Source organism: Gobius niger (genome assembly GCF_951799975.1).
Source record: "Gobius niger genome assembly, chromosome: 6".
NCBI classification, from domain to species: domain Eukaryota; kingdom Metazoa; phylum Chordata; class Actinopteri; order Gobiiformes; family Gobiidae; genus Gobius; species Gobius niger.
In genome coordinates, this window is record NC_136857.1 from 11,309,889 (window position 1) to 11,332,834 (window position 22,946).

The 22,946-nt window shown below is 41.8% G+C and overlaps 1 protein-coding gene across 1 annotated transcript; it reads left to right on the forward strand.

The window, feature by feature from the left end:
• The first annotated feature begins 157 nt into the window (after positions 1-157).
• On the forward strand, positions 158-22,423 carry noc2l (NOC2-like nucleolar associated transcriptional repressor). The gene is made up of 18 exons (XM_079558600.1): positions 158-297; positions 622-762; positions 2,436-2,619; positions 2,701-2,938; positions 3,380-3,470; positions 3,551-3,629; positions 3,747-3,857; positions 4,086-4,199; positions 4,284-4,472; positions 4,578-4,717; positions 4,947-5,058; positions 6,578-6,691; positions 7,179-7,280; positions 9,499-9,642; positions 11,287-11,400; positions 11,513-11,648; positions 17,842-17,931; positions 21,690-22,423. Exons 1-18 carry the CDS (start codon positions 278-280, stop codon positions 21,827-21,829), a joined length of 2,259 nt encoding a protein of 752 aa, XP_079414726.1. The 5' UTR covers positions 158-277; the 3' UTR covers positions 21,830-22,423.
• The last annotated feature ends 523 nt before the right edge of the window (positions 22,424-22,946 follow it).

The following is a 22,946-nucleotide window of genomic DNA, read 5'->3' on the forward strand; positions in this document are numbered from 1 at the left end:
CGGTCGCTTTAATTGTGAGGTTGGCGTCACCTCCGGGTCGTTATTTACTGAGTGATTATGGATAATGCTACTTTTTAAGGTTGAATAGGAGCGGGTATACGTCTTCAGTAAAACAACAACAATGGCTGGCTAACACTAATTTGCAAATCGTGTCCCTATCCGATATTTGTGTCATGTCAGTCCCTGTCGCTGATGTTCGTGAATCGTAAAACCAATCGACTGCTTCCGCCGCGGAGGATTGTGGGTAATGAAGCTTGGAGTCACGTTGTAAACCAGCATGGCGAGCAAACAGAAGCGGTACGAGGCGTTTTATGTGTTTTCATATGTTTATTACGAGTTTATTACTTACTGAAAGTTAACGCACACGTTTTCTCTATTTGTTTGGGAAATTTTCACTTGACATGCGGTTCACTTGGCATAAGTTCGTGTTGTTTAGTTGGTCGCACCTAGCTAAATGTAAACCAGAGCTAGTCGTTGTTAATACAGTTTGTAATGTTGTCACACTTGTCGACTTTTTCTTACACAAATTGACATGTTATATATGTGTGCTACAGTATCCCGAACTCAGATGTACTAAACAAGAGTGTGTTTGCTTATTACTGTGTTAATGTTCTCCTGTAGGAAGCTAGAGGAGCTCAGTGTGGACGAGTTTCTGGTGTCAGGCTTTGATTCAGACGGAGATCAAGATGGGTCTGAAGAAGAGTCGCCCCAAAAGACTGGTTTGAAGGAGAAGGCCAGCAAAAACAAAGAATCACAGAAGAAGTGAGAATTTTATATGATGTTCTTTGAATGACAACGCTATATAAACAAAGGTTATATAGTGGTTAATAAAGCCACATCTCATCTTTTGCATTTACAGTCATTAGTAGCAAATACTTTTACTATATAATATTGTCTTGTAATGGTCTCAATTTGTAGAGCACTTTTCCATCTCCAATGGAGCCACTCTCCCATTCATAAACCAGTGAACATTGACACTGGAGGTTTGCCCAAGGACACAATAACAATAAGCCAAATGCCCATCTTGGGTCGTCCGTTGCATTATGGGTAATGGAATATATTTTGGCTACCAAACAATATTGATCGTTAGCATAAAACAACGAAGAAAGTCCTGATTTGGACCGTTTTAACCACTGGAAAGTTGATGATTTAAAGCGTTTTTGGCGTCTACCAGGGCTACTACGGAGAAATACAAAAACTGAAAGAACTGATCGGCCGTTCATACGTAGAGATGCTTCAAAAGTGACGACCAATCCTTGTTCACAAAGTTGGAATAACTATGTGAGAAAAGCATTTCTGACCCTTGAAGGCGACTGTTGGACAAAGTGCAGGGTCTGAAACTGGCCTCAAGTCGCCGATATTCATTACATTTAAACTGGAATGAGAAATAAACACGTAGAGTCCTTTTTGTCAATAAGGAGGTGGGCAGTATTTTTTTTTTTTTTATTGTGACCAGAGAGATCCACATACACACAAATTTTACACACACTTTATTTGCATTATTTTACAAGTGATCTGATGTACAACACTAACCAATCGCTTATTTTGACAGATAGTTTTGGAGCTTTTCCCTGTGATTCCAAGATGAATTTAAATGATTTAAAAAGTGGCGGTGTCTCTGCCGGGCTGATCCCAGGTCCTTTCATTCCCATGTGCTCTTGCCTACGGAGCCGCCATCCTGACTCTTCCCTCGCTTTCAAGATATTGACAACATAAATATTTGCAACAAATGTCACTTGAGACTTAAAGTCTTTAAACCAATGTCCGAAAGCTTTATAGTTCAGGGTTATGGCTCAATACACACAAGTGTTCTCGCTCCGCTACCTGAACTCGCTCACACATTTCAATGGCGGAGTGGTTTGTTTGGTCGCCGAAATTTGGAGCCTGATTGACTCACGCATGCGCAGTCGAGATGGGCATTTGGCTTATAGTATGCTCTGGTGGTGAAAGCCTGGAGCAAATCATTCTTCATCTCAAATGGAGATGGATCTGTGGCGACTCCTACACTATGTATAGCTTTCAGCCCTCCAGCATAAAACCTTTGGCCCCAAGAGAATTTTGAAGAAATATTTATATATAATATATTTTCACATTTCCCAGCAAAACACCCAATTGGGTCATATACTATGTGCAAAACTTGAAAAAAAGGTGCTTTACTTTGGGCCACAATAGTGAGTTTCGGCCCTTGGTGTTTTGGCATTGAAGAAAATCGTCCCTCCATGACACAAACAACCCCTGATGTATAGGGTTGGGAAAGGGGTCCCCAACTGATCTACAGCTAGAGCTTCCTCATTGAGTTACTAGTTATAAAAGAAATAAAACAAATGCGTACCATTGCAATGAAATAGAGTATACTTGTTTTGCTTATGTTTTGCAGGTGTTTCGCTTGCCATACTGGGTCCTCATTTATTTTTGTATATTTCTTTGTTTTACAGAGCTGAAAAGAAAAAGGGAAAAGCATCAGAGCACAAAGATCAGCTGACAAGGTTACAGAGCAAAGATCCTGAGTTCTACAAGTTCTTACAAGACAACGACCAAACCCTGCTAAACTTTGAGGACTCGGACAGCTCTGAGGATGAAGATGAGAAGAAATACCACAAACTGCCGTCCCAACTGGAGGTATGTTTGTGCTGCTCAATGTGAAAACCACTGCAGTTGAACTCTATATTCAAAGCTTGGTATGTTGTCATGTCTTCGAAGGAGGCAAGTTCAGGAGATGAGAATGATGACGATGATCAAAAAGGTTCAAAGAAATCCAAAAAAGAAGATGAGACGATTAAAGTTACAGACAAAATGGTGAATGAATGGAAAGCTGCTATTAAAAAGGAACCCAGTCAGCGACTCTTTAGAGAAGTCACTCAGGCCTTTAAAGCTGCTGTGGCCACGACTAAAGGGGAGGGAGCCGGACAATGTCGGTACAAAGTAGCTGACAGTTCAGGTAAGGCTAAATATCAATCCGCTTACCTTCTTATAAATACTATAGACCCTTTAATTGTTTGTAAATATGCCGGGCTTAGCTGGAGGCGGGAAGCTCGATTCCTATCTATTTCCATCTTAGCTATTGTCATAGTAACGATGCACTAATGTTTTTTTTTTATATTTCCAACAACAGCTAGGCCTTATTTTATCGATTCAAATGTCATTCCTCTTGTTCTTGCACCTTAAGCCACAACAAGACCACATTTTTTAGTTGTAGTTTTACACTTAAAATCACTAGTTTTAGTTTAATCTAATTTCTCTTCATCACTTCCTGCCTCCAGCTGATGTCACCGATGATGTAAGCAGTTAAATGGTCTATAACACATAACTTTGGAGTAGTATTAAACAATATTAACCACCAATAACATTTTGTGTTTTTTTTCTTTGTCTCTGCTTTCAGTTTTCAATGCTTTGGTCTTGTTTTGCATCAAAGACATTCATCCAGCACTTCAGAAAATGCTTAACCTGAAACCCAATCAAGACCAGAAAAAGTATGAGGCTTATTGCATACTTTCCTGTGATTTTGTAGTATGATTATTATTAAACAAGGTAAATGTTCTTTTGGCTTCAGGCTGGTCTTGCCATCATCCAGTCAAAAATGGCAGAAGATCCAAATTGACATCAAGATGTACATTAGTGGAGTTGTTCAGGTGTGTCCGCCTCATAAACACATTTTCTCACTCAAATCTCTGCCTTTTGATAATGGCTTAACTTCGACACTTGAGCAAAATTGCACTGACTCATTTGTTTTTTTGTTTTGTTTTTAGATCTTGTCTTGTCTCACAGAAGCCACAGTCATCAGCGCTGTTCTCAAACATGCCAACCAGCTCATTCTTTATTACCTGTGCTTGCCCAAACAGTGCCGGCACCTTATCAAGGTAAATTATTCTCAACATTTTGTGAAAGGTTTTTTTTTTGCAAACACAAAGCAGTCTTTGACTTTGATTTGTTTTCCTTAATTTACTTGTTTTCCTTGCCTCATTTATTATTGTACATGGTCTCTTTTTAAATAAATAAACTACAACTTTTAACAATACTGAAATAAAAAAAATCTCTATGAATATGTATGTTTATATATGTCTTTTTTTTTCTTCTTTATTTTACAGCAACTGCTAAAGCAATGGAGTACTGGAGAGGAGACGAGTCGAGTTCTTGCTTTTCTAGCCCTCAACAAAATTTGCAGACACAAACAAGATGTCTATTTAAACAATATTCTTAAGGTGAGTTCATTGCATCGAATACATTTGTTGTGTAGTGAAAATGTAACTTTAGCTTTAACTTTAAAATCTTTATATATTTTTTAGCAAATGTACATTGCCTACGTACAAAACTGCAAGTTCACGTCGCCCAATGTGCTGCCAATGATCAACTTCATGCAGAGGACGCTCACAGAGATGTACGCCCTGGACACACAGGCCTCTTACCAGCACGCTTTCATTTACATCAGGCAGCTGGCCATTCACCTGAGGAACGCCATGACCATGAAGAAAAAGGTCCACAAAATCTATCCTTGTCTCAATGCAAAAATATTCATTTCTATTTCTGAAATTTTAGCTGATGCGACTGCCGCTTAACGCTTTGTTCATGTATTTTCTTAGGAAACTTACCAGTCAGTGTATAACTGGCAGTATATTCACTGTTTGTACCTGTGGTGTCGTGTCCTGAGCACGTTGTTTCCCAGTGATGTTCTTCAACCTCTCATCTATCCACTCTGCCAGGTCATATTAGGCACTATCAAGTAAGTGCATTTACGTTTTTATATGCACTTAATTATATACTTACTTAAAACTTAAAATATTACTCCCAAAGTAAGATGTAGTCACACTAGTGGCATATGAAAATTTAGTGGTAGTTAGTAGCAGAGCTTTTAGTCGTTTAGTGTGTCTTATTTGAGAATGTAGGGTTTTACAGTTTTCAGTGCAACCAGCAGATGGAGCTGTTGACCACTCTTTGTTATATGTCAACAGACTCGTGCCCACAGCAAAGTACTTCCCTCTGAGGATGCACTGTTGCAAAGCGCTTACCTTGTTGTCCAGCAGCACCAACACGTTTGTCCCAGTTGTGCCCTTTTTGTTGGAGGTAAGACAACCTGTAGTGTGTTTTTGTTTTACTGAGTCATCACTGTGGTTAATCCACTGATATATTAATTAATATAGTGTAAGGAAGTGGTTCCCAAACTTTTTCTCACAGTGACCCCTATTTACCATTGAATACATTGGCAACCCTTTTCTCCAAGCTGGCAAACTGCCGTATTCTAATGATAATTTCTTATTTACATTAATAAATATATTTAGAAAATAAAAAAATGGCATAAATATAATTTTTCAAGCCTGGCTTGGACCTCTGTTCTCTGAAGCTCTGGGGAACCCCATTTGGGTCTTGACTCCAGTGTTGGGAATCCCTGGTGTAGGATAAAAGGCCACTTGTTATTGTCACAAATGGAAACAAAGAAAAAAGTAAACGTGATGAAATGTTCCATAGTGGTTTGCTGTGGAAATATCTCAATGGCGTATGAAAGGCTCGTCCCAACGACCACAACTGAAGGGAAACACCTCGGGGGTTAGGTGCTCAGAAGAGACTCAGGCTTGTTATCAGAGCACCCGCAGCCCCTAACTGTCAGCCTGGGACTCGGGTCAGGTGTTCCCCACGTGACTACCTCCTGTGTGTTTGTGCGTGCTGTGGCACTGTTGTGGTTTTGTCGGAGGGGGCTTTGCTGGCGACGGGACCGGTCCAACCTCCCTCTGTTTTTGTTCAGCAGTTTGACCAAAGTGACAAAGGCAGGTTGTGGTTTACTCTCAAGTCCAAACACGCTGCGCGGCCCACATCCTCTGAGCCCCTTCTGACCCCCACCCTCCGACAGCGTGTAGCGTTTATTTATGACGCTGTATTTCCTGTGTTGTTTCTCTGCTGTTCGCCTTGTTAAAGCTGACTGAGGTACGCAGCTACTGTTTTAATTAGAGCAGCCCCTTCCCCGGCCCTGTCTGCGCCTGTGTGTGTTCTTCTCCGAGGGGGGTATATGGAGCTTCCTGCCTCCGTATGTGCATGTGTGTTTATGTGGGTGCATGCTTCAGGACTGGCCCAGGCCTTCCCACTTCCCCCTGGCTCCCCCGCAGACCGCCACCACATCCCATGTTTGTACAGACAGCAGCGGCCAGCAGCGCCGCTCTGCTTCACACGCCGAGCGCATTAACGACCACACACAGAAGTACGCTCAGATACGGCAGGCAGAAATAGCCTCATACACAAAAACTGAAATTTCACTTGCACTATGTGGGCAGATGTGAAAGCTGAAGCTTGTAGACAAATAGCCCACACGTTGGTGTACTTTCACAAAGACAATGACATGCAACCGTTCAAATGCAATGTATACTCTGCAGTTTAAAGTCATTTCAGTGCAAAATTTATTTAGGTTATATGTTTAATAAAGGTTGTATGATACAACCTTTTACATAATGTATATGATTAAACGTCATCTGTTGAAACTTATAAAATGTATATGTTTTCCTTATAAGATTATTTGGCTTGTTTTGTATAATCCCAGTTCTATTTTGAAGTTACAGTGAAACCCCATGACCGATGTTTTCTCCTTTTATTTCAGATCTTCCAACAAGTGGATTTCAACAAGAAGCCAGCCCGAATGAGCAAGAAACCTATCAACTTTGCAGTCATTCTGAAACTTAGTAAGGTCAACCTGATGGAGAAAGCATACAAAGTAAGTGTTTGTAACCAGATCATTAAAGCTAGTAGCTGTTGTGACTGCAGGAAGTGTACTGTGGATGACAGATCCATACTTCAGAAACAAGTGTTCACAAGTGGACTGAGGTCCATCCCCTTCTGTCAGATGTTTAGGACCGAAAATTAAAGCATATCCACATTGGTTGCTGTTACCTGGGCACCTGCCAAGACGCCCTGCCTCATAAACTTCACAGAGCTGCCTAATACAGCACTAAATCACCTATAATGTCTGGGTTAGCTTGCTGAAAGCACTTGATAGTTAATAATGGATATATTGAGCGGGCTATAAAACATGAGTAATGTCTGCATTACAAAATGTATGCTGTGTCAGTCACTGGAATATTTAAAACGTAATGCGACAGGTTGCAGTGGGCTGCCTCATCTTTACTGTATATTGAACACATTTTTTTATAATTCTTGTTTCTCATTGGCCTCTTGATATCTAGCTTTTGTTTTCTTTCCAGGATGGTTTGATTGACCAGCTGTATGACATAATGTTGGAGTACTTTCACACTCAGCACAGCTCTATTGGATTCCCAGAGATTGCTCTTCCAACAATTATCCAGGTACAGTTTTGTTTTTCATGGAAATGCATCCATTCCTGGTTGGCCTAATGGATTTTATGCCACTTGTGGAGTAGAGCAGTTTCTCCCACAAATATCTGCAACAATAAATAACATTTATATGCTTAGTTTTCATTTGTTGATCATAAAATATATGTTGTTCTGTTCTGTGTTTAAGTGAGTTGAATAATTATTATAAAAATGCATAGGTCTTAAACAGATGCTCAAAGTTGATTTACAATTTTGTGCATTATTAATTCCCTCATTACTCATGCTTGACAGTGGTAAGTGACGTTTGTTGCCACAGCTGCCCTGGTGAAACTGAACACCACCAAGCATGGGGTGAATGTAAAATTGTGTCATATAAAGTGCTTTGTGACTTATCTGTGAAAGGCGCTATACAATCTGCCAGTGCCATAAGTACAGTTTCTGCTCAAAATTTAACATACCCTGGCAGAATATTTTATTGTTTGACTTTTTTTCAGAAAACATGAATGATAACACAAAAAGTATTTTTTTCACTCATAGCTTGTGTAAAGCAATTTGTGGCCAAACAACAGAAAGTTTGCTTTTTTAAAATCATAATGACAACTGAAACTTCCAAAATGACGCTGATCATAAGTTCACACGCCCTGGTGATCTTGGCCTGATAATATGCACACAAGTTTACACAAATAGGTTTGAATGGCTTCTTAAGGTATAAGCATCCTCACCTGTGACCTGTGTTTGTAATTATTGTGTGTAGGGCCAGGCGATAAATAGAATTAATTCGATTAATTCATGCTTTTAAAAACAGATGGGAAAAATGTCTAAATCGCAAAATCGTTTCCGCTGCTCCATGTCCCTCTCACGTGCGCTGTGCTGCTGGTTTAGCAGCGTGTCAGACGCTCCAAAGCGACTGTTTTCGCCCATATCGCCCAGCCCTAATTGTGTGTGTATAAAAGGTCAGTGAGTTTTTGGGCTCCTGACAGACCTTTGCATCTTTAATCCAGAATTGCACTGCCGTTTCTGCTTTCTGAGTCATGAGGAAAGCAAATAATTGTCAAAGGATCTGCAAGAAAAGGTAGTTGAACTGTCTAAAATGGGAATGGGTTATAAAAAAGATATCCAAGGGACTCAGAGTGTCAATCAGCAGTGTTCAAATGAGTGGAAAATACAGGATTCTGTTGAAACCAGGCCCAAGAAATAACTTCATCTGAAATACAGGACTATAAAATAAAAAAAGTGGTGTAGTTGCTTCAAGATGCACAATAAGGAGGCACTTGATGAAGAATGGGCAGCATGGCCAAGTCGCCTGAAGAAAGCCATTTCTTCGCAAATGCCACAAATTATCCGCTTACAATAAGCCAAACAGCACAGAGACAAGCCTCAACATTTCTGAAACAAGAAATCCAAATGGAACTTTTTGGACATAACCATAAACGTTACATTTGGAGGAGTCAACAAGACCTGTGATAAACGGTGCACCACTCCTACACTGAAACTTGAAGGTGGATCACTGATGTTTGGGGATGTGTGAGCTTCAGGGAACATGGTCAAAACTGATTTCAGGATGAATGAATGTTATTAAAGAATACTGGAGGAGAAGTGTCATCAGCCTGAAGCTGCGCATGGGACACACTTGTACGTTCCAACATGACAATGGTCCAAAGCACAAGGCCATGTCGACCTCTCATTAACTACAGCAGAATAAAGTGAAGGTTTTTGAGTGACTGTCTCAGTCTCAATATCATTGAGCCACTTTGGGGAGATCTCAAACCTGCAGTTCATGCAAGACAGTCCAGGAATTTACAGGAATACAGGAACTGGAGGAAATAAAGAGGCCCATTCATAGCTACCACAAAATCTGTTGATGTTTAAGGGGGCAATACACAGTATTAAGAACTGAGGTGTGTACATTTTGATCAGGGTCATTTTGGTAGTTTCTTTTGAAATTATGATTTAAAAAGAGCAAACTTTGACCCCAAATGGCTTAACACAACCCCTAACTATGATTGAAAATAAAAGCATTTTGTTTTATCATTTATATTGTCTGAAAAATAGCTTTTAAAAAATCTGCCAGGGTATGTCAACTTTTGAGCACAACTGTATTTAATTATAACTACCTTAATGTATTACTACTACCCCACACTGGTATAAAAAACTTTAAGGTAAGGTTTAGTTACTGCTCTGAACATTACATGGTTTAAATTGTTGTCCCCTCCCTTCCTGGTCTGTGCAGCTGAAAACGTTCCTGAAGGAATGCAAAGTGGCCAATTACTCAAAGCCAGTGCGGCAGCTGCTGGAGAAGGTGCAGGAGAACAGCAGCTACATCACATCGCGGCGACAGAAGGTGGCATTCGGAGTCGCCGATGCCGTGGCTGTGGTGAGTGTCGCTCAGGGCTCAGGCTTGTCCCAATTTCACCGGCTGTCATTGCCCAATTCTCAGTGCACCTCATGTGGTCTACACATGCTGGAAACCCTAAACAGTCCCTACAAGATTTTGCAGGCATTTTTTGTGATTGTTGAGGGTAAAAAATGCCTAATTTCGTGGGCCAAAAGTTGCGATTTCTCTTCCCGCTTAAAAGAATATAGTTTTGCATCAAAATCAAACTTCTCTTTGCAAAAGAAGCAATCTAAATACACACACTGTGTATTTAGTAGTAGCACAGAAACGAAACTTGGACAGGGCGGAAGGAGCACACAGCGGCGCTCGCTGTAAAGTCAGACCAGGGCGAGTGAGAGGACAGGGAAGGATGCAGAGTCCTCGCTGAGCTCCAATTCGGTCTGAACTGTGGAGGCACTGGACACCACTTCCCACATGCAATTATTAGTTATAAGTTAAATTGATTTAATTGAACAGAAACTCACCTTAGTTGCACAGAAGTTGTGGAGTTAAGGAATGGTTGCGAACTTTTGGAAAACGTTTCAATGCGACACTGATTTTGCGTTACGATCACAACTTCGCAAAATCCTGGAGGGACTGCCCAAAAAGACTATTATAAAGGTCATAGTTGAGGAAAGAAGTATTATTGTAAAATACTTTTCCATCACCCCACTCCTGCTCTATTATGGAAGCCACTAAAGTCCAAACAGACTGATGGGACTTATCATTAAATGAAATATATGTAAATATATATATAATATAAAAGGATGTATTATAAATATGTAGTACGTATTCTTGTGGTTATGGTCCAATTTAGTTATGAACCGCTTCTGGAGCTTCTGAGGTTATTCTGTATGAGCAGTTCACCTGACCTAACGCATTTATCCTCTCATTTGTGTTTGCAGTAGAGAGGTGGTGTGAGGCTCTGTTAATATTTAAATATGAAAGCATTTGTTTAAAGGGGATGTGTAGTGTGTACTCGGAGGTTTGTGTGTCCTCGCGCACAGCAGACAGCTCGGCACCATGGCATCCTGCTGTAGCACAGTGGCAGCAGAAGTTGTCACTGCGGGCGAATAGGAACGTCCTCTGCTGTTGTTGTGCAAAAGGCCACGACCCCCCTCTGGCCCCCCCGCCCCTCACTGACATGTCCCCAAACCAGAGCTCACCTAATGTCTGCTCTGCCTGGTCGGGTCACTTCGCTGTGCTGCTCAACTGCTGCATTTGTTCTGTCTGAAGTTATAGCCTTTTTTTTATTTTTTTTTATTTCCTTGTTTTTTTTTTCTCCTCATACAATGTCACCCATCTTAATAGCAGCACAGTAAATTGTAGTAAATGTGTCGGGCAGGCGGGCGCGGGAGGCTGCGGCCGGTGCGCTCTATTGGATTTGTTGGCTGGATAATGTGATTGGGCCTAATCAATATCATCCACAAAGACCTTTAGGGGAAGGCTGCAGAAGATCCGCCTGTCTCCGTTTTCAGCCTCCTTCAATCTGTTTACTCCTCCCTCTCAATCACTTTACGTCTTCTCTCTTTATTTTCTCCTCAGTTTCCAAAGTTTTCATTTGAAAGCGAATACGTGAACAAACTTTGAGCAAACCGTGTCGCCCAAATGATGTTCAGGTTGTAATTGTTGTCTCTGTCACAGGCTGAATGGGAGAAGCAGGTTCACGAGGAAGGGACCCCCCTGAGCCGATACTATGGGCAGTGGAAGAAACTCCGGGACAAGGAGATCCAAATGGAGATCTCTGGCAAAGAAAGAGTACGTTTTCATCTCCTAAAAGTTCTCCATAAAGTTAATGATCCCTCGTTAAATGTCTTTTGCAATCATTTCAGTTTTTTTTTGTTTTTTTTTTACTTAACCTTGTTTGTAGATGGAGGATCTGAACCTTCCTGAAATCAAGCGCAGGAAGATTCAGGAGAAGAAAGACGAGGACAAGAAGGAGTTTAAAGACCTCTTTGAGTCCGACAGTGACTCTGAGGAAGACGACGCTGGCTTTAAAGTCAAAGGTGAGTCTCCGCTTTATCTTGAGCGTCTTCAGTCACTTCTTTTAAAAGTCAGCAAAGATTCAGCAATGCCCACTGTGACCTCTAGAGGGCTGTGTCTTGTTGCAGCTTCTTTTCAAGCTCAAGATGATGTGGTCCTGTTTTATAGTCCCCTCCAAACATTAGTCGTTTTGCATGTGTCAGTCAGTTCACATGCTATGGCAGGTGTAAAAGTCATGCGTGACATTCAGAGTTTGGTTTCGCACTCTAGAGTTTGTTACTACAACTATTTGCACTATGACGGCTAAAAGGCAAGAGTTTTGACTGTGGGCTCTTTAAAATGTTTTGATGAATACAACCTATTGGGGATGAACGACACTATTCTAATCCGACTGATATGGATTTTTGTGGTCCGATACTGATAGAAAGGGGGTGGCCGATAGCCGATCCACAGTATAGGCCGATATTTTGTGTAATTTAATTTTGATGTTTGGTTTTTGTCTTTCAATTGGCCTATAGTTAACTTCTTAACCCCCACCTGAACCGAGCACTTCTTCTCCAATTTGGCTTTACCAAAAAAAACCAAAAAACAGCGATGAAAACGAGGAGGAAAAGCGCAACAAAGATGTGCCGGAAAAGCAACAATAAAACAATATAAAAGTGACAAAAACATGACTAAAAAGTGACAAAACAGCATAAAAAACGAGGATGGAAATCCACCACAAAAACACACACAAAAAGTGACATAAATGCAACAAAGAAGCAACAAAACGTGCCTGAATAACAGCAATAACACAATGAAAAAGCAACAAAAACACGACTAACAATGTGACCAAAACACGACAAAAAAGCGTCAAGAAAACAAGGGGAAAAAGCGATGAAGAAAGCAATGAAAAAAGACACACAAAAAAGATGAAAACCAGACAAAAACATGACATAAACGGCACAACAAAAATGTGTTAATCAGTTCTGTTGGTCTTAGCTTTCAAATGAGGCGTTACTCTGGCCTAGAGGCTGTAAGCTCCAGTAAAGCTGAACTGGAGAAAAGGCGCGGGGGGTCAGAGGTTAAACATTGATTATTATAGGAAAGGTTTCAATCACACATAGAAATATATCTTATAGAGGTCGACGTCTGTTTTTCTCTTTTGATTGGCTGATGCCGATTTGCACAGCTGATATTTGGCCAATATTGTTAAAAATGGATCGTTTATAATCCTGTGTATCCTTCTAAACATGTCAGTGTTGAACTGGGACAGCAGGGGGCGCTGTATAGTTTGGTAGGTACTTCAGAAGGAGCTTGTTAAAAATCAGTAGATTCCAAAACTAAAAAGGGAAGTCTCTGTGTCTTATGGTTCTGAAATGATTCCCAAAAGTCTACAACGTAATATACTATGATATATGATATAGGTGTAAAAACTTGTTTTTTAGAGTTCCAGAAAAGGGATGTCTATCACTTTCGATTCCGCAGATATCAGCCCAATTTTGAAAATACCCAAATATCGGCGCGATATATTGGCCGGCCAGTAGATTGGTCGGTTTTACTAATCAGTGTTTCTGGTTGACTCTCAAATAGGGTTACATGATATGAGACCAAATAGCGATGTTTGATAACTGCGTTGAAGATTGAATCTAAAATTGTAAGCAAATAGTGTTTTCATCAAATTGTGTCAGAACAAAACGACAAATGACTAAATCGTGTGTTAAATTGTGTGTAGAAAATCACAATTTAAACTGAATTTTTGTCAATTAAGTTACCACGCATTTTTATTTTCGTCTGATTTCTAAAAAACTGTAAGTCTTCAGAAGGAACACCTGAGTGATTCTGTGATGTACTGGAGCTCCTTGTGATATCGCATCTAATTTTGCGACGCAGATCATTTGTTGATATTTTCTGGAGCCCTACAATGTGATCTCCTCAGAGGTCACCCGCAGGTCACGCTCAGCTGCTGTTTAGCTCTGACAGCTTTACACCAAAAGTGCTGCACATAGACACGTGCAGGCAGCCGGGGGATTTTAATCCATCTGGCTGTACTGAAGGGAGAGTCCCCATGAGCGGATGGGCAGCTGCGGAGAGCGGCGCACGCACACACCCCTCACAGGAAGTACAGGCTTTGGATCCCAGCGGGAGAGCCTAATTCAAACCAGCCCCGTGGAACAGCCAGAGGTGGCCGCTCCCACTCTGCTCTCTCCCTCCTTTCAGCCTTTTGTATGATTTTGTTTTTTCCTTTTATGCCATTGAGAAATGTGATGTCATTTCTATCTTTTCATTCAGTCTGAGCTCTGCTAGTCACTAAGAGATAGAGCTGTTGGACTCGACAAAAACGCAGTGAAAGAAGAGATGAGATACCGTATATTTGATGTTATGCATATAGATGGAAAGCCAAGGTTATGGACCTCACTAGCTGTTTGGTGTTGAATTCCTTTCTGCTGCTGTCTAGAGCAAGGTTTTATTTCCTAGACTTCCCTAATCACAGCTTAGGAGCAATAATTAAAGCCAAAACGTTTCAAACTGCAAACTAAAAATATACATTGTTGTTCCCTCATCAAAAACCTACTTTTAATAGTGTTTTGAGCCGTTCGTTCTTTCCCCAACGCACTGTGGGGCCAGTTCATCCATTGCTCCTCCCATTTTACCCCAAGCCCCGCCCCTCATCACTTAAAAACAATTTTATATTAAATTTAGCATTTTCTAACCAACACAATGTAATATACTGATGAATAAATGTGTGAAATTATTACCAAATACCTGTAGAAAACATAATACAAGGGATCTCTCCTCTGCAATATCACAATTAGATCATCTAAATCCGTCTAACTGATAAATATAGATTATTTTACTCTGGTAATATCCTCCTCACACTCACGCATGGGATGATTATGAATCGTATAATTTAGCTTAGCATGTGTTTCACTCTTATTTCCCATTTAGTCTCTTCTTTCCATCAGTCACTTTGGGCTCGAGCAGCTGCCCCCGCATGTCCTTAAAAACACGTGCTTTCACAGAGCAGCGCCGGCAAACGCCCACTTCCCCGACGTCCAGTCTCGACGAGCCAGAATCTTCTCAGGCAGCTCACCAAAGCCCTTTGTGGTCGCGCTCTCGGCCCCGGAAAGAGGAGGAGTGAGAGAGGAGGGGGCCAGTGCTGATTTAGAATGATGTGAGAGGCTGTCAGCGTAGAGTGAGTGTGTGCCTGTGTGTGTGTGTGAGTGGAGTGAGGGAATGGGGCTAAATCTGCAGGTCATCTGAGGGCAACAGCAGAGGCAACAAGTCTGGGACACCGGAGCGGGAGAAAGTGACACAGATTTTCTCATGCAAGGGCTGTAGTGAGAAGCAAAAGGAGAATACAAGGTTAATCTATTTGTATGTGCTTTTTAACATTTCCGTTTTGAACAAGGTTATTCATTCATACTTGCAAAACATTTCAGGCTGTTTGGGGTTTATAGTTATTGACCATTGGTTCTCTAACTGCGCTATAGCTACACAGTTGGCTTGAACGTCTCAATCCCCGCTTTAACCACTCGGTTTTACCCAAATCTAAAAGCTGAAGCGTAGGCCAGTGTAACGCCTCATTTGAAAGCTAAGACCTGCAAATCTGATCTAAGCTTTTTCCTTGTTGTGATTGACGTTTTGGGTTGTGTTTTTATCATGTTTTTGTTGCTTAGTTGACATGTTTTGGTCACATTGTTGTGGTTTGATCACAGTCACATTACACTACGTTACAAAAATGGCCAAAACGCAACAAAACAATGAAAATATGCCAAAAATGTGACCAAAAACATGACATAGATGTGAGAAAAATTTTGCAAAAAGCAATTAAAACATCACAAAAAAGCAATGAAGGCGTGATTAAAAACGTAACAAAGCGACTAAAGCGTGATAACAAGGAAGAAGCTTAGATTAGATTAGAGTTTTGTAGGCTTTTGCTTTCAAATGAGGCGTTACATTGGCCTATAGGCTGTAAGCTCTAGTCGAGAAGCTTTTAGATTTAGGTAAAGCCAAACTGGAGAAAATGTGATTGGTTAAAGCGGGGATTAAGAGTTTAAGTGGTACGCAAGATCCTCTGCAGTTCTAGTCTGGAAGGTCGGGAGTTCGAATCCCGGCTCCTGAAGGTGTCCACTGTTGTTGTGTCCTTGGGCAAGACACTTCACCCACCTTGCCTCCCGTGTCTGTGTAAAATGCTGTATGAATGAGAGAGTGAATTGGTGACTGGTTCCTTGCTGTAAAGCGCTTTGGGCCTGATGAAGGCAGAAAAGCGCTGTATATAATAATATAAGTCCATTCAGTCTTTGCCCAGGCAGACTCCGCTTTTCTTCCTCTTTACAAAGACGTGTAGGTTGTTTCCCAAAGCCTTACCTTGCCTTGGTCTGATGTGGGCTTAGTCAGGCAGCCACATCATCACACACCGCCCAAGTGCTGTTCTAATGTTCAAGTCATCCGGAGGTTAGCATGTGGCTAATATACCAAGGATACATCAGTGTACTTCAGTGTTATTTTTTTTTAGGTTTTTGTCTTTTAAACTGAACCTACGATTTGTTTTGTTAACTTGAAATTTATATAATTTGATTCAAACATTCAAGATTTTTTCACTGCTTCATGGATCAGCAAAGGACTTATTTGTTTCATTGGCATTGATTGGCACTTACAAACAAATTTTTCTAAAGTTTTTAGTCCACGAGTTTCATTTTGTATTTTCTGAAGAGTTGCATCGTCTCAGACTGCTTTTATTTATTTATTTTTAATCAGTAAAAATATCCATCCATCCATTTTCTTCCACTTGTCCGTTGCCGGGTCGTAGGTTGTTGTTGCTGTTGGAGCTGACCAAATCACATTGCACCAGCCCCTTATGGCTCCTCCTGAAGGTGGTGGGTCCACAGAAGGACGGCCTCAGATTTAAACCGGGCCTGTTGGTCTCTCATAAGGGGCTTCTGACCCGCTCTTTGTCTGACCCGTCACCTAGGACCTGTTTGCCATGGGAGACCCTACCAGGGACACGAAGCCCCCGACAACAGAGCTCCGAGGATCATTCGGGTCCTCAAAACCCTCCACCACGTTAAGGTGACGGTTCCAGGAGGGGATCAGTCAAAACATAACTATGCTTTTACCGCCAGCGCTTCAGAATCCCCCCTCCTCAGCAGACCCTCCCCTCTCCTCTGGATGAAACATAACTTCCTTTTTTATTTTGTGATGTCGCTTCCTTTCCCTCTGAAGTGTGTTCCATTAGCAGCTCATTTCGGACCAAGACAAGACTGAGGAACTGGGCCATCTTCCGCAAATTTTTCAGACCAACCTCAAAACTTAATTATGGTTAAAAGACGTTCTAAAGTTTGCTCCGAATGACACAGGATTTGACCGAGTAACATATTTTAGTGACGCCTTACAAAAGTACATCCGTCTTTGAATTGATGAAAACCTGACTGTGAGGGTCCCATACGCTTCTGAACAGAAGTAGGAGTGGCTGGTCAGTCAGGCTATTTTGGGTCCCATTCAAGCCCTGTATGAACCTGGTTTAGTTCTAGGAGCATTAAAAAAGCTCAATGTTTTCTTGGGTGGTATTTGGTGTGAAAAGTTTTTTAGAATCGCTGGATAAGTCTAAATGACCTTGGATTGCTTTTCCATGTGAAATTGTACACTGTCAGCTGTACTGCATTGTTAATGAATGGTTTTTAGCATGCGTATTACCTAAAAACGTGGCATTCCCTTGAAATACACATATTAGCAAGCTTTTAATTACTCGTGCCGACTGGTTTTCTTTATCGGTTAGTTGGGGCATTTTACTTGTCCCATCCACAGCCACTGCGCCTCATCACACCTCCACTTCAAAGCCATCGGATCCAGTTGTCCCCTTGGCTACAGCACACCGGTCCCCCAACACATTTTTAGACGATCTTCCCTGCAGCGAACGTACACAGACACCCATTGCTCTCCCCTCATCACTGCCGCTACGAAACCTGCCCACCATCTCATTTGCTATATTTAGGCCACGAGCACAAGATGTCTAAAAGCGCCGGCGGTAAACTGTCACGGGTGTTTTTGGTTGGTAATCGACTCCCCGTTCCATCTCAGGAGGAAATAGACACCTCCAGCTGCCTGTGATGTTTGGCCCACATACAGGTGTCTCCAAAGTCCTTTAGACGTCAGCCGTGCACCGAGCGGAGGATATCCCAATAAAGTAACACGCTATCTGAAAGCACAAGTCTTGATGTTTCCTTTTCCCTCCAGGTAAGAAGAGCAGCGGCGGATCTGATGATGATGATGAAGAGCTTGAAGACTTGTCAGACATGAGCGACGAGGGCCTGGATGATGACTCAGGTTTGTATAATGTACAGTAGATTACCATTAAAATTAGGGCATTTCCTATTTAAAGGGTCTGTTTAAAGGGACTCGCCGGAATTTAGAAATGTTTAAAGTATGTATTTTTGTTCCCCTACCGTTACTTCCAGTAACGTCAGAATGTGTAGAATGAGCTCAGACCAGTTCACCACAACTGCCGCTAAAATCCTGCCCTGTCACTCAAAAAGTTGTTATTTTGGGCCGAAGTGCCGTCATGCACAAGCTTAAAGGGATATTTCAGGATTTTTATATTTGAAGAGTTTAGTAGTGCTAGTGCTAGTGCTAGGCTAGTGCATGTCTATGGTAACTAGTAGCCTGCATTAAAAACAGTCTGACCCAAGCACAGTGCACCTGAGGGAAATCACTCATAACACCAGACTACTTATATAAATGTCTGTGTTGGCTGAATTATTCTTGAAATATAATCATTTTGGCTTTAAAAGAATTTATATTTGAGCAGCATCAGCTTCCTGGTTGTAAGCTACGCAGCGGCAGAGTGATCTGCTAGGTTACTGGATCTACAGTAGTTTGTTTACTTGTGGCAGCAATACTACACGTGGAATTCACAAAGGAGCTTTCTACAAATCAGATATGGCAACGTTTGGAGGACTACCCCATGACTTTGAAGAGGTTTTTAATGCAGGCTACTAGTTACCATAGACATGTGCTAGCCTAGCACTAAACTCTTCAAATTTAAGGACTGCATGAATTAGAAAAAACCCCTCCAGAAATCAACAACACTCTGGATAACTACGAAATGAGGCCCTATGTCAAAAAACCTGAAATATCTCTGTAATAAGGAGACTGCAGTTACGCATAAGACCTGCGGTAGCAGGAGTGAAAAAAAAAAAAAAAGACAACTTTCCATCTAGTCCAGGGGTCTCAACAGGCGGATTTGGCCCGGGGGATGATTCAATCTGGCCCCCGACTTGTAGAGCACAAATTCTTGAGTATGTCAAAACAAAAACAAAAAGTTAGTCTCCAGCTCATTCCTGTACGGAGTTAGGATTTTTGAAAGAAATAACTAGAATGATCCCTCCAGCCACTAGGGGGCAGCTTAAATAAAGAAAGGAAATAATTCCAGAGGGAACTGACATAATAAGAGATCAGGATATAAACAGCACATTGTAATCACATGGTAAATGGACAGGCTGCCCCAGGGCGGCTGTGGCTACAACTGTAGCTTACCACCACCAAGTGCTGAGTGAATGAATTATGACTACAGTGTTGCAGAGACTTGTGACACAGGCTTGTTAAGTGCAATACAAGCGTAAGCCGAGACTACAGTCCTGTCAGGCTCATTATTATTCCTGTTTTGAAAAAGGTTTCCTCAATAGTATTTTCCCAATCAAAAAATGTTTATTGGAGCTTTTGTTAATGGACCCCGGCAACACACTCCCAATATATTTTTGTCCACAGCAACATTTACTTGGAGACCCCTGATCTAGTCCCTTTAAGTAACTTTATTGATTGTTTAACCCTTTTATGTTATATCCTCATCAAAACATGCCTGAAGTGGTGTTTTCTTTCCTCTGATATGTGTTTATTTTGGTCAGACTCTCTTCCCTGCACAGATTAGCAGTAGATAGTTATTATGAGCATATTGTTTGAAAGTGAAAGCCTGTAAGTTTAAATGTTTTACAAATTTAATAGAGCACGTTTTATTGACCGCCTGTGTTTAGAGCTGTTAGCCCATCTTTGAGTAATCTTTGAATCAGCGGCTATTCTCCCCAAAAAGCTCCACCTGAGCTCCTTCGTATCCTGGGAACGCTTTTCTCACCTCACAAACTCTTGCTAAGCTCAGTCCTCTCATCGCAAAGTAAAAGCACTCGTTATAGCTTCACGACAGCCAAACACGCTTTTCTTTTTCTCTATATTGAAAAAGCTGCCCATAAAAGGGGAGCAAGAGGAAAAGGGAGTGGGAGGGGCTTATTTTAGCTCACTCAGAGAATGCCCATTCTGTAATTCTAAATACGGCATTATATAGGACTTTAACAGTAAACCAAGCTAACTCTGGCTGCGTCTGAAACCATCAAATTATAGCACTAACTAAGCACTAACACTAGCAACTAATCCTTAACCTTTCATGGGGTCGACTGTTAGATCTCTATGCAGTTAGTGAACTAGAGCTTCAGAGCTATTTGCCCAATTCGACCGTCCTTACCCAGGGGAAGGGGAAGTGACATCACCAACAGCTGTTTTTCCTTCCTCTTTAAAGTTATTGGTGGAGTGCAGGCCAAACAAAAGCGCATGCTGCCAACATAGTGCCAAACAAAGGCATTTAAGGCAAAAACCTTCACATTTCCCTTTAGCCTTATTTTCTCTCAACAGCTGTTTCAAAAAGCTACAGTAGCAAATTAGCCATGTGGCTTAAGTTTCTACTAAATGAAAGTAAAAGCACAAACTGCCTTCATTTAAGCCGTTTACTGAGGCGGCTCTTTAACAAACTGACATGTGACCAAGCTGTGATGACGACAACATGTATTTTGTCACTTATAAAGTTTGCCTTGTGCAAAATCTTATTTTTTATTACTAAATGTGCACCTATCGACAATGGTTGTGCATGAATCAATCAAGTGTGGGGTCAAGGGGGATGGGGGGGGTTTGGCTTTGTGGCTTATGGGATGGCACATAGCTCCTAATCACTGGTTAGTTAGCATCAGAGGTCCCTATGCTAAAGTAGCTATAAAAGTTAGCATTGAGGCTCCTTTTCCTAACTCCTTCCTAACTGACAGCCCAATTCGGACGCTTCTTATCATGGCGGACGCTGACGCACATCCGGTTTGGCGTTAGACCTCTTACCAGTCTGCTCGTTTCAGAAGGGGCCAGCATAGGGACCTCTGATGGAAAAAAAAAAAGTCTTGCTATTCCCCGTGAATCTGTTCATTCACCTTATTCCGGAGGCTCGCGTGGGCGCCGCCATTAATTGTGCCCGCCCCTTTTCTCCTATCTGTTGACATGGGACTGGAGAAGCCCACATAAAATCAGTCACTACACGAAAACAAAGCCGTTTTTCGGCCGCTCTGAGAAACGGTGCAGTGTCGACATGTTGGTGCAAATGAACATTGGACATTTTACACAAATCAATCGACTAAACATCAGATTTGAGCGGAGAATATTTTCCCACGTTCTCTGTTTAAATGAACGGGCTTCGCGCTCGGCCGGAAGTGTCTGTGCAATGGAAGTGCCGAGACAAAGCAAACAGTGGCAAAAGTGGGCGGGGCGGAATAAGGTGAATAGAGACATCCAACAGATTAGAACTTTATGTGCTGATTTGTAACCGAACCAGTTTTGCTAGACTCTTAAATTGACAAAAGACCTGCATTATTTTTTAATTATTATTATTTTGCACCACTGCCTCAAAGACTGATATGCTGGTTGGCGGATTAAAGGCAGAAATATCAGCTAAGATTTCACCTGTTGCCTTATGGCCGAGTGCAGTAATATTGTAAAATCTTAAAACTATTGCATATACATGTGAATAGCAAGATCATGTTGACATAAACTCATCATTAGCGAAGGAAAACAGTTTTGAACGAAGACCTGTTCAGAAGCTGATATTTACTTTCTGGATTTATGGCATTTACATCCCCATTAATATCTGATGTGGTATCAGGCCCCGACTCGAAGATTACTGTTGTTTATCTGAAGCTCTACAGGGGCGATACCATTGGTCCGTTTCTACATTGATGGTTCCAGAAGCTTGACAGTGTTCTTTTCCTTCCCTCGTTCTGCAGGTGCTGAAAATGATGAAGAGGGGGATGAGGAAGATCAGGCCTCGGGCGCTCCTCAGCCGCTGTCTTCAGAAGCTCTGATAAAGCTGGCCGAGGGAGGAGAGGACGTTGTAGAAGACCTGGAGCTGTCTGATGATGACTGAGCTCACCTGAGACACTTCCCCCAATCCATACTACACGCTATTTTTGGACTTTCTGCCTCCCTGTTTGTCTGTACATTGCCTCACCTGTACAGTGAAAACTTATATGTGATGTAATTTTTTATTAAGAATGAAAGTACATAAAAGACTAAAAAACTACATCAGAGTTGCCTTTTTTTTTCATCTGCTAATTACTTAATTTACCGGAGCATGTCTTTCCCGCAATAACAAGCCATTTTTGTAGATGTGCACACCTGTAGGAGCCCCCAGGCCTTTCAGAGCTGGGGCTATTTGGAGCGGGATGACTGCAATGGGCCAAGTCAGACTGGACGGGCCAAGAGGAGGGGTGCAGAGGGGTGGTGTTGAGGCCTGAGGCGGCAGTGCGGTGCCAGGCTGCCAGGGTCCCGTCTGATGGCGTGCCAAGTCTCTCTGCCCACAGTGCCCAGGTGGCGGAGCTACACACAGGCTGCTCTGTGTGTGTGCCAGCCCCGCCGCCACCCCCTGGGCCTCTGTCTGTCTGTAGGCATGGCTCCGATCAGGGCTGCCTCAGTCATTTCAATATAAAATAAATATGTTGAACTAAACCTTTTAATAAATGCAGCAAAAAATAAAGGCTTCCGAAACTCTGATGTACCTCTCCACCCGGTGTGTTAGCTCAATAATTTAGATTTTTGATTGCAGTGGTGATGAAGTGTGTATTTAGTTTGCAAATCTTTAACGCCATCACTTTAGAAATTCAGTCCCGGTCCCACTGGAGAGTGCATATTTAGAGTGTTTTTCTGAAGGAGAAAAGTGAGTGGTGTGGAGGGGTCAGGTAACCCCCCAGGCCCTGCCCTGCGGCTGCACGTTGCTCAGCGACAGCTGCTGTTGACCTAAACTGTGCCTCTCTGGGTCACCTCTGCTTAGACCCACACACACTGAAGTCACCTGGAGAAAAGAGCCTTTAGAAACCGCCTGGCGCACGAGAAACACAAAGAGTGGCAGCAGTGTTTGTTCAGGATTTATTTCACCTGTGTGGTAAATTGAAAAATAGGATGAAGACAAACATTTTGAAAGGAAATCTAGATCTTTTTTTAATTCATTGCTTGGTTTAGAAAATTATAACAAATTCAAACCATTT

Coding starts and splice junctions, on each gene's coding strand:
- noc2l (XM_079558600.1), top strand. CDS start 278: ATGGCGAGCAAACAGAAGCG. Junction 2,620..2,700: donor AACTGCCGTCCCAACTGGAG/GTATGTTTGTGC, acceptor ATGTCTTCGAAG/GAGGCAAGTTCAGGAGATGA. Junction 11,649..17,841: donor CGCTGGCTTTAAAGTCAAAG/GTGAGTCTCCGC, acceptor TTTTCCCTCCAG/GTAAGAAGAGCAGCGGCGGA.